At 36.7% G+C, this 10,060-nt stretch overlaps 1 protein-coding gene across 1 annotated transcript; it reads left to right on the forward strand.

Moving 5' to 3' along the window:
* The first annotated feature begins 2,352 nt into the window (after nucleotides 1–2,352).
* Nucleotides 2,353–3,081, forward strand: LOC113324021 (probable leucine-rich repeat receptor-like protein kinase At5g63930). Its single transcript, XM_026572383.1, has one exon. The coding sequence runs from the start codon at nucleotides 2,353–2,355 to the stop codon at nucleotides 3,079–3,081; it is 729 nt and encodes a 242-aa protein (XP_026428168.1).
* Nucleotides 3,082–10,060: the final 6,979 nt, after the last annotated feature.

Raw genomic sequence — 10,060 nt, forward strand, 5'->3', positions numbered from 1 at the left:
TGTAATAGGACCACATAAATCAGCATGAAGAAGCTCTAATGGCTTTGAGGCTCTGAATGTTGTTGCTTTTGGGAAACCTTGACGCGTTTGTTTCCCAACTAAACATGATTCACAGATTTTTGCTTCATCATTTATCTGTGGTAGTCCTCGAACCATCTTGTTCTGAGACATTGCCTTTAAAGTTCTAAAGCTTATGTGTCCTAACCTTGCGTGCCACTTCCATGTCTGATCTTCCAGTCTCATATTCAGACACAATGGCCTTCCAATCATGAGACTTTCTTGTAGAGTCTATTCTGTGAGCGTGAGACTCTAACTAAAAGTCTTCCACTTGGGTCATGAACTGTTAGATAATCTTGTCGCATTCTAACATCACATCCAACTTCTGTAGCTTGTCCTAAACTTAGAATGTTGCTTTGTAAGTTTGGGATGAAGTAGATGTTTGTGACAAGCTTCTGTTCTCCGGTCTTGCTCTGAAATAGAATTGATCCTTTCCCTTCAATTTCTACAGAAGATCCATCCCCAAACTTCACTTGTCCTTTGATTTTCTCATTGAGTTCAGAAAAGTAGTGTTCTTACCAGTCATGTGATTGCTGGCTCCATTATCTAAATACCAGATTCCTTCTTCTCCATCCTTTGATTCGTAGTTCTTTGGTATTAGTTTCCCTTCGTTTAAGAATACAACTTCGTGCATGAAAAGAGTTGTATCTGCTTCCCTTGTTTCATTCTTGTTTGTTCTTCCATCTTTTGTATTCTTTCAGGGCATACAGAGGAGAAGTGTCCTGGTTTATCACATCTGTAACAAATAATGTTTGATCTATCCTTCTTTTCTTTCCCTTGGTTTTGATCATTCTGACTTGTTGTTCTATCTTGTGAGTTAAACCTTCCTCCCCTTCCTCGGCCTCTGTTTCCTCTACACCTCTTCCTCTTGTCGCAGAGTTTTGTTGGTAAGAGTTTGTGTACAAGAGTTTTCCTTGAGTTTCTCCATTGTTTTCTTCATCAAGGATTCTCTTCATATGCTTTCAATCTTCCAATTATATCTTCATAGCTAGTCTTCTTTAAATCTAAGACTTGTTCGAGAGAAGCTATGATATGAATATACTTGGATCTTGGTAAACTATTGAGAAACTTCTTTACCAGTTTATCTTCATCAATGGATTGTCCAAGTGACGCAGCTTTTGAGGCTATCTCTGATAGCTTTCCTGCAAAGCTATCAATAGTATCAGTGTCTTTCATCTTCACTCTTTCAAATTCAGACATTAAGGTTTGCAGCAGACGGGCTTCTTTAACTCGATCAGCTCCGAGATTACGTGCCTTTATTGCATCCCAAATTTTCTTTGAAGTTTCCTGTTCACCAACTTGTAGAACAAGACATTCTGGTATTGCTTGAAAGAGTAATCCAATGGCAACATTGTTTTTGTCTGGGTCCAATGTACCAGGATCAATTGTTTCCCAAACTTTGTAGATTTTCATCAGTACCTTCATTCTCATGGCCCATACTGTGTAGTTTGTGGCGTTGAGGATTGGAACTTGTATTGATGGTGGCGTGAACTGTTTTGCACCCACAATGGTGGTTTCGTTTTCCATGGCTCAGAAACAAGCTCTGATACCAATTAATGGCAACTGCAAGATGAAACTTAGCTTATATAAAGACAACTCTCTTTATTAATGTTTAGAAAATCTCTCAAAACTAAACACAAGCTCTAATCTTGCTCATATGATCAACCACAACTTTGGTGATCATATATATATAGAACTATGAATTCCTTTTCCTAGTCCTATTACCTTATTACATGTCTTTCCTTTTCTTAGAACTAGATAACTTCTAATTCCCTTAGGATTACATCAATTTCCTAATCTTGTCCTAACCAGCTTGTTAGTGACTTCTATGTTGAAGTTTAACCAACATCTATTGGAGAATTATCAAAATTAACCGTGCTCCATCTCGATCAGAATAGTCTCAGTGGAAGCATTCCAAGTTTTTCAAAGCTAGTTGTTCTTGAGAGTTGTCTTTTATCAGATAACAAACTTACCGGTCGTATTCCGACATCCATCAGTAAGAGCACTCCCCTCCGGTTTTTGCTACTTGCCAACAACATGTTATGAGGAAAATTACATGAAAGCCTTGGTAATCTTACAAATCTTATTCGTTTATCCGCAAAAAACAACCGCCTTACGGGTAAGATTCCTGCAAGTTTAAGTAATCTAATAAATCTTCAATCACTGGATCTCTCTAGAAATCGTTTGTCAGGTCCAGTTCCTTCTGAACTAGCTAAGTTAAACACAATGTTAGACACCTTAGATTTGTCATTCAACCCATTGCGTCTAGTGACCGTACCAAGTTGGATTTCAAAAATGAATCTTCAGGAACTATATTTAGCTGGAGCAGGATTAGTTAAACTCCCGGAGTGGTTATCTTCAACAAGTTTGTTTACTCTTGATGTGTCGAGTAACAGGTTGGTCGGTAAGTTGCCAGTATGGATGGCAAAAATGAGAAACTTACATACCCTCAATGTATCTAACAACGGTTTCCATTCAGATATACCAATTGAGTTCGAGAACCTTGCTCGAGGTTTAGGGGTACTTGATCTTCATCGGAACAACTTCACAGGGGGGTTAAGCACGATTTTCGCTGTCTCGGGTCGGTTTCGTTATACTTTTATTGATCTTTCTTACAATATGTTTGTGGGTCGTATTGATAACAATATAGGAAACCTAGAGAGTATGGCTGTTCTTCAGACATTAGTACTATCTAATAATCGTTTAGGAGGAGCTATGCCGAAATCTCTTGGGAAATTGAGTTTTCTTGAGACTCTAAAGCTAGATAATAACGAGTTTACGGGGACGATACCAGCTGAGCTAAGCAGTATCACATTTATAACATCGATTGTGCTATCGCATAATAAACTTACTGGTAGTATACCTTCTAGAGTAATGAACTTGCTGGATATCGTAGAGTTTGATGTGTCCTACAACAAGTTGACAGGAAAAATTCCTCCTCATAAGAAACCATTTCCTGCTTCTTCTTTCGTGGGCAACTCTGGCCTCTGTGACTCCCCACTTGCTCCTTGTAAAACTGCTTAGTAACCTTCCTCTTTGTACCTTTCTGATCGTTATGTTTGCTTAGTTAATAATAATCTAAATAAATTTGTTTTGCTTTGTTTCTTTCTTCCTTTTCTTTTGTCGCACTTAAGCTAGACCTCGCTCATATATCACTTCTCATAACTTGTTAATAATCGAATCACGTATAATCTAAATATCCCCATGCATTTGTCAATTCTTCACAATTCAAATTATCGGAATCTAGTAAGGAACGGGGATTATTACAATATCTTGATCTTAAGTTTGACATAGAAGGTGGGTATCTGTGATCAGAGATTCAGAATAGCATTATAATTATAATAGAAGTTGTCGGCAAGGACCAAATTAATCTTTCTCCGAAAGTCCAAACTTTGAAACCCAAATAATACTTCTGCTTCTCCTAATTATTCAATTCATGTGCAACCAATATACTGTATTATCTGAATATAGCTCTTCAGAAAAGTAAAAAAGTAAATCGAGCCCAGAGATTCAACATTTAAAAAGTTAATTTAGCGATCAGAGCGCTATTTGTTCGCCCAGATGTTGAATCTCTGGGCCGGAGCAGTACATAATGAGATGAAACGAAAAATCTCCTTTCAAGTGCTTCAATTTGTCATGGTGACTCAAAATCCACTGTATGAGTATGACCCAAACACGTCTAGTGATCGGTCCTTGACCGAAATTTAATTTACTACTACTACGATCCAAGACATGGCTCGTGATTCAAATTTGCTAAGTTATCCGAAATCTGTTTTGTGTCCTAAAATGTGCTTTGTGAAACAAATATGCCTCATGAACCAAAACATGTTTTGTGATCCAAAATCTGAACAGTAGCTCAAAAGCTACTATGCAACGCAATTGAACTAAACATCTGCCAACCCAAAATTTTCTTAATGGCTCCAAATCTACCTTTCTTACTCACTGCCTCAATGTCGGCCTCTTAACACGTCCCACGATATGCCATCTTGACCAAAAATTCTACTATGACACAAAATTTGTTGAGCGGCTGATAAGCTACCACTATGATCCAAAATCTTTCACTAAGAAAATTTAACCTATGAAAAAGATGCATGAATTATGGAAGAGCAGGGCTAATTGCTTCAAATAGGCTTCCTAGCTATTTTTCAAGGTCTCGTGGAGGATATTTTCGAATCGAACCTATAGCTTTAGTTTTTTTAACGCTAGTGTCAACTGACCCTTAATCTGATAGTTATGGGGCGTCTGCCACTTTGACGCTCCTCTTCTTACCGTTCCTCTTGTGGTTTAAAATGGAGTATTACTGGACTTGACCCTTTGGAACCTTCCACCATCAGACCTGCACTTTTATAATCCATTCCAAATGATAGGCTGGCTTACAATACAACTTCTAACGTAGAATTATTCCAACATAGGACCTGTTGTAATACGAGTAATAATTATCTTATAGACCTAGATATTGCTGAACAACTCCGATAACCTAGAATATACGGGGTACGTCGTGACTCAGAATATGTATTGTTCCCAAACACTGAATAGGACCAAAATTTACCACCCAAACACTAATTAACTCCAGAAACAACTTTCGCATCCGAATAGACGTTACACCTCGGCAACATTTGACACTCCGACAACCTCGGCCTTCAAGCATAAGCAACCGTTAGAAGACATTAGAGAAACAACATCAGCACAAAAGCACATCAATCCCAGCAAGATAGAAGACCCTCTGTCGGACAAGTTAAGATTATCACAAATTCCTACAAGGAGTTACCTAGTAAAAGCATCTTTGAAGAAGGCTTCTTCATCATCAATTGACATCAAAACATAAGGCTCGTGAATCAGAGTGTTAACTCCTTCAAACCCGCTCAATTGTTGTTTAACGAATGCTCCTTAAATCTCGAAAGATTTTTACAGAATGTTCTTGAGACCTTGCATTTCCATGTTGATCTTTTTAAGCTTTTCAAGAATATTAGCAAATCTATGTTGATCTGAGAAATTAGACACAAGTTCTTCACGTTATTCTTTTTTTCTTAAAAAGTGAATCTTTATCCTTATGATAGGAATTCGCAACACCTTTTGTTGTTGAATCAACAACCATAGGAGTAGTGACTTCTCTAAAAGAGATCATACTTGAAGATACCATAGCTCAGAATTTTGAGTATGAAAATTGTGTAAAAAAACAAGGGTTATTTGGTTCTTGGTACTTAGATGTTGACCATAACCTGGGTTTGGTCTAACATTTGTTCAGCCTTTGTGTTTGGTATAACGATCAACGTTGACCCGCATTGACTGCCACAAGTGGCGACGTGTATTATTCTCCATCAACTAAATATGTAATGACTAAAATATTTTAAACTTTATTAACAATGACAGACTAAATCCTTAACCTTAGACGTGTCGGTCCACAATCGATCTCCAAGAAAATGAGATTAATGGCTGAGATTAGTTCTTCCTTAGATAAATATAACCTAAAGAACTACCGACCCGTTTCATTTCTTCTCCTTCTCCAGTAGACATGAATGCATGATATAACCTAAAAACAGGGAATGTAGCAAGTTTAAGTGCATGAAATCAAAATCTAAACTGCTCTTAACAATATCAGTCAAAGAACTCATCGTCTTCTTCGCAATCAAATTGATTTCGGTCAGCATCTTCATCTTCAGTCTCATCTTCGTCCTCGCTCTCGGTCTCATCTTCTTCTTCTTCCATTTCATTTTCTTCTTGTTTTATTAATGCAGATGCCGACTTAAACACTTCTTTTGCATCATCTTTAGTCAATTTCAATCTCTTTTTTCCTTTTTTATCTTCCTTATCATTGTCCGGAAGCAATCTCTTCTTAGTTTCTTGTATTTCTTTTTCGCGCTGAGTTTACAATCTTTTGTTAATCACTTCAACAACATTTCTCATACCTATGTCAGGATCTTCATCATAGCTCATAAGACACTCTGCAATATCAGCTGGTGTTATGATGTTATTGTTATCTTAGTTAACCTCAATGGTTCTTCAACTGCTTTCATCAACTCATGTTTTTCGATTTTCAGATAATTCTTCGCCAAAACCTTGAACGATTCCATATTACAATATAAAATCAAAATATATTTATCCATTCGACCTGACCTTAGCACAGGTGTATCGAGTTTCTCTTTATGATTCATTGTAAATATAATCAATCTCTCTCCGATAATTTATCTTTGTCGAATTCTGTTTGATCGGTGGTGATCCTTCAATGTAGATCTATGTTTTAGGTCTGTTTGATGGAGTACTTTTTGGGTGTTTTGTTCGATTTCTTCATGTTTCTGTGTGCTGCGGTTTGATCGGTGAAGGCTTTTAGTTCTTTCTTAAGAACTAGCCATGGGTTTGCTTGCTGCTGCATCATGTTGTTGCCAATGAAATTTGAATCATATTTTCCGTGATGTGGTTTCAGTTGGTGGTGGTGGTTGTTTTAGTTGGAGGTTTACTCCTTGGGATTTCTGGTTGTACGTTGGTGGATTTTTGGTCTCTTTCGAATTTGGGTTCTTCTAATCGGATATGGATGGTGGCTAAATGATGTCTTGGTGTGGTGGTGCTTGTTTCCTTTGTGGTGGTGGATCTCTTCCTTGGCGGTGCAGCTAGAACATTCTTCTTCAGTGAACAAGCCGTTGGATTCAAAATAATAATCGGTCCGTTGGATTTGTTCAATTAGAACCTTAGATATAAATATTAGGCATGTGACTTTTTAAGTCACTCACGTGATAACGACCAAACTAACGGTGTTAAGTAATTTCATTTTAATTAACATATTAATAATTATGTAACAGAAGTCAAAATTTAAGACAGTCAACGCAGGAAGAATTCCGAAAATAGTAAATTATTAAAAAGGAGGACTAACAACCACGAGTTCAAGAGCTAACAAGCAGTTGGCTGATAGCCCGGGGTTTAGACTCGTTTCTTTCACGAACCAAATACCAAACTAAAGGTATAAATACAAGTTTACCCTTTCTTAAAATTTGTATATGGGTAAATCTTTGCAATTATTACTTGAAAATAGAGTGGAGTGAGTATTAGTGATAGTTTTAAGAAAAAAATCTTTGAACAATCAGCTAATATACTTCCTTGCGGATCAGTGAGAATAAATTTTGACCATATAAAATTAACCAAGTCAAAAACCAGAAGACTGGACAAGATTCAAGTGAGCAAGGTTTAACATGCATTATTGTTATTCTCGTCTTTAATGGTAATCAAAGAAAATTATTATCCTTGAATCTGTGTAAGAGGATGGAAATTGAAGTAATAAAATTAAAGACACAGACTAGAGAGTTTTTCCTAAATCCCTTGGAGGTGTACATATTTTGTCTCTTTTCAGGGCACATGAGACAAGAAAATACTTTTTCTACACAATTAGTTTGTGTTGGGGTGAGCAATAGTAGGCTCACCGCTTGAGACCTGCATGGGTTTGTCAATTTACATTTTAACTGATTGTTTAGATCTTGATCTCTTCTTTCCTTTTGATTTATCCTTTTCCTTGGAGACAACCACATTTTTGAGAGAAAAAGGAAAAACAGAGTTACATACCTTAGACGAGTTTGGTTTTTGGAAGAATTTGAGCAGATTTGTCAAACGACTAGCCCTCCATTGCAGTTTGTTGACATACCTTACTTTATGCTTGTACTTGAAACATTGATTGAGTTCGTGACCTTCAATAGTACAGTAAGGACATATTTGGGTGAGAAGATGTTCCCGAGCACTTCTGATTTCGACTGAGAGATATACTTGAGATACTCCTGAAGAGGCATTAAAGGGTTTTCATTAGTAAAATAAAAATCCATTATATCCTAAAAATTTATGGATGAGGGATATTCAAACATCTTGTCAAGATTGATGAAAGAATCACTATCATCAAAATTAGTTGTTTCAGCTAGAAGCGCTAAACTAGAACATTCTTCTTCTTCTGAATCATAAAGATCAGTAGTTTCATCAAGAGTTGCAGCAATACCCTTGTTTCCAATGTATTTCCTTCAATTTGGACACTCATTAGCAAAGTGACTGAAACCTCTACACTTGAAGCACTATGGCATATCCTCATCATCACTTTCATCATCCACCCTTTTAGAGGGAACACGATCATGTCGTTTGGCTGATGATGATGTACGTTCTCTTGAGAACCTTTTATTCCTCTTCTTGGGAAGATCTCTACACTGTCTTGTAATAAGAGAAACCGAATTTTCAAGATTTTCATCTGAAAATTCATGAACAAGATCTTTCTCAAAGTTGCGAACACCATCACTTTTCTCAAGTACATCAGTGTTTTAAGTGTTCTGAATGTTATATTTTTATCAGCTTTAGCTTGCTATTCATGGTCAAAGATCTTTAACTTTCCAACAAGGGTGCTTCTGGAAAGTATGGTAAGATCATTTACTTCGGCGATAGCATGTTTCTTAGACTCGTAAAGAGCTGGCAAGGATCTTAGAATTTTCATCACGATATCCCGTTCAGGAATAGTTTTTCCTAATGAATGATAGACGTTCAATATTTCCGAAAATTTTTGATTAAATTCCTCAAACAAATCCCCATCAGCCATACGAAGGTTTTCCCAGTCATAAGTTAGGTTTTATAGACGTGCTTTCTTTTCTGCGGAATTCCCTTCAAATGCGGTTTCTAAGATATTCCAAGCATCTTTTGATCTAGTGCACGTAGGCACATGATGTTGAAGATCTGGGCTTATGACGTGGATAATAGCATCCAATCCATCAGAGTTGTGTTTAGAAATAGTGTTTTCAACCTCGCTATATATGTGTTCAGCTCCTTCTCCGACCATTAGAGTATTGTATCCTCATATGACAAGAACCCATATCTGAAAGTCACGAGCTTGTAGGAAGGAATGCATAACAGTTTTCCACCATAATTAATTTTTTCCATCGAAGGATGGTGGTACATTAATAAATATTGTACTCTTATCCATAATACATATCGCTCCAAACACGGACTTATTAGGTCTATAGTATTTTCCTCCTATGATAGCAATTGAAAACGCATGGGTACCAAGTACACACCCAAATTTTTCGTTTGGCAACCTGTATAGACAAAACTTAATACAATTGCAAGTAGACCAACTGAATGATCCTTGATAGTATTTATATAAAGTTTATATCTCTTACATCTACTCAATCAGTATGTATATAGACACAAGGTCCGTGAACCTGATTGTTAATCAGAGTACTTGGATGATCTAAAAAATGAATATCCAAGATCAATCTAGTCATATCCAAATAATCCAATCGAAATTCTGCCAAGTAGTTAAACTTGTTATCTATCTTTCAAGATACGAATTCTACAAGGACTAGTCTCATAATCGATTACAATTAAGCGGACGTATCTACTCAGATTGAATACGTACAAACTTGTGTAAATCCAATTATAAAGATAAACAATATAATGCGGAAAAAGAAAAACATAAAATACCATAATTTTTGTTAATGGGAAAACCGCAATAGAAGAAAAACCGCGGGACCTCGTCCAGATTTGAATATCACATTGTCTTAATCCGCTACAGACACTACTCTACTATCATACTTCGGACTGGAATGTAGTTGAGACAGAATACATCCTCCAAGCTATTTAGTTACGGTCGCGCTCCTTACGTCTCTTGAACCTCGCACGGCTTCATGCACTTGATTCTATTAGCTGACGTCCTTTACAGCCTAAGGGTTGCTTCAACCTAACTGAATACTTTTGATACCAATCTGCCTCTAGCAGATAATCCTATTTGATTTCCGTTTAAATCAAAGATCAGGGTGAGGAAATCCTTTTTCAATAGACAAGCTAGCAAACCTCACATATCCGGAACTTACAAATCTAGAAGAGCATTCTAGATTCTTAGCCACCTCTCAATAAAAATCTTCAAAAGATCAATTAAGATCAGTTTTCATATATCTATCTTTAGGAAATACAAAGTCTGATACGAAGAGAACTTTATGATTATTATCTATCTTGCCTGAAAGAGATTACGAAAACCTCGATAGCAGAAAAG

The sequence above is a fragment of the Papaver somniferum genome, chromosome 1 (assembly GCF_003573695.1).
Source record: "Papaver somniferum cultivar HN1 chromosome 1, ASM357369v1, whole genome shotgun sequence".
Lineage (NCBI taxonomy): Eukaryota > Viridiplantae > Streptophyta > Magnoliopsida > Ranunculales > Papaveraceae > Papaver > Papaver somniferum.

Bases quoted from the DNA above. Each gene is read 5' to 3' on its own strand.
- LOC113324021 (XM_026572383.1), top strand. From the start codon at position 2,353: ATGAATCTTCAGGAACTATATTTAGCTGGAGCAGGATTAGTTAAACTC.